This window comes from Myotis brandtii, unplaced genomic scaffold, assembly GCF_000412655.1.
Source record: "Myotis brandtii unplaced genomic scaffold, ASM41265v1 scaffold988, whole genome shotgun sequence".
Taxonomy (NCBI): domain Eukaryota; kingdom Metazoa; phylum Chordata; class Mammalia; order Chiroptera; family Vespertilionidae; genus Myotis; species Myotis brandtii.
This window is the reverse complement of record NW_005372109.1, coordinates 398,425-399,743: the sequence shown is the minus strand read 5'-3', so window position 1 is coordinate 399,743 and position 1,319 is coordinate 398,425. Positions and strand designations below refer to the sequence as shown.

The 1,319-nt window shown below is 67.0% G+C and overlaps 1 protein-coding gene across 1 annotated transcript in view; it reads left to right on the top strand.

The window, feature by feature from the left end:
- Positions 1–1,319, top strand: part of POLG (polymerase (DNA directed), gamma) — a gene marked incomplete at its 5' end in the record, with an annotated part of 16,521 nt that overhangs the window by 11,002 nt on the left and 4,200 nt on the right. The window contains 3 exons of the mRNA XM_014533554.1: positions 11–106; positions 735–788; positions 884–1,075. Of these exons, the coding sequence (XP_014389040.1) occupies positions 11–106; positions 735–788; positions 884–1,075 (342 nt within the window). The remainder of the gene's footprint in view (positions 1–10; positions 107–734; positions 789–883; positions 1,076–1,319) is intronic.

The following is a 1,319-nucleotide window of genomic DNA, read 5'->3' as shown; positions in this document are numbered from 1 at the left end:
TGGAGGACAGGACCCTGCAGGCAGGCCCGGGAGGCGCCAGCGGGCCCCGGGCCTTGGAAATCAACAAGATGATTTCTTTCTGGAGGAATGCCCACAAACGGATCAGGTGGGCACCGCGGGGGACAGACGTGCCCATCTGCCCCTGGCAGGTTCCTGCAGCCTGGGCTCCCTCCCCGCCTCCCCCCGGGCCCCTGGCTCAGCCTGTGCTGAGCAGACAGCCCCGCTGTGGTCTGGAGGCCCGGCTACTTGTAGTCCTGGTGCTGTGTGTCCGCAGGCAAGTCCCCCTCCCTCTCCAGCCTCAGCTGCCCTGTTTATATAGAGAATGGTACTGTAGGACCCCGATGTCCCCCCACCCCCCGCCTCCCAGCTCTAAAAGGACCCCCCAGTGTAACTGCTGAGCACCAGGGCTGTCCTCTGCTGGGGGCTGGGCATGCTAAATGGATTCACCTTGAAGGCTGGGTCCAGGTGGGGGCTGCCCGCAGCCCAGGGCGGGAAGAGTGCTGATGGCTCGCGTCTGCCCTGAGCGTGGACCAGGCTGCGGGTGGACGCCGCACGGGTGCTCTGGGATTAGGGCAGAGGCTGCTGGCCGGTTCTCAGATGGCACAGGCTCCTGCCTGGTAGATTCTAGGGCCCCAGGTGGCCGCGAGCAGCCTGAAGTGGGCAGTGAGGGCCCCGTGGGAGGGTTGGGTTCTGCCCCGGGGGCTGTGGTGAGCCTCGGCCTGTCTGTCCCCCAGCTCCCAGATGGTGGTGTGGCTGCCCAGGTCGGCTCTGCCCCGTGCTGTGACCAGGTACGGCCTGCCCAGTGGTTGGGGGACAGGAGTGGGGGCGGGCGGTCCTAGAACCAAAGCAGGCTGCTGAGGCCCATGCTCTCCCCTGCCCCCAGGCACCCAGATTACGATGAGGAAAACCGCTACGGGGCCATCCTGCCCCAGGTGGTGACGGCCGGCACCATCACCCGCCGGGCCGTGGAGCCCACGTGGCTCACCGCCAGCAACGCCCGGGTACGTGGCCCTGCACCCGGGTCCCTGCCCGTCCTCTCCAACGTGGCTAGAAACGGGGGTTGCAAGGGCCTTCAGTGAGGGGCAGGAAAAGGACCCCGAGATCGGGGTCAGGCAGGACTCGGGGTCTTATCTAGCTTCTCGAGTCAGCCATTTTCAGGAACCGCACATGTTCTGGCACCTGCTGCCGGCCAGACACTGACCAGGCGTGAGGGCCGCAGCCGTGGTGGTTAAACGGGGCCGGCGCAGGGTGGGGAGGCCCTTACCTGCCAGCCTGTTGCTGCTACACCGCCGCCCCGGCCAGAGTGGGTAGGCGCCTCA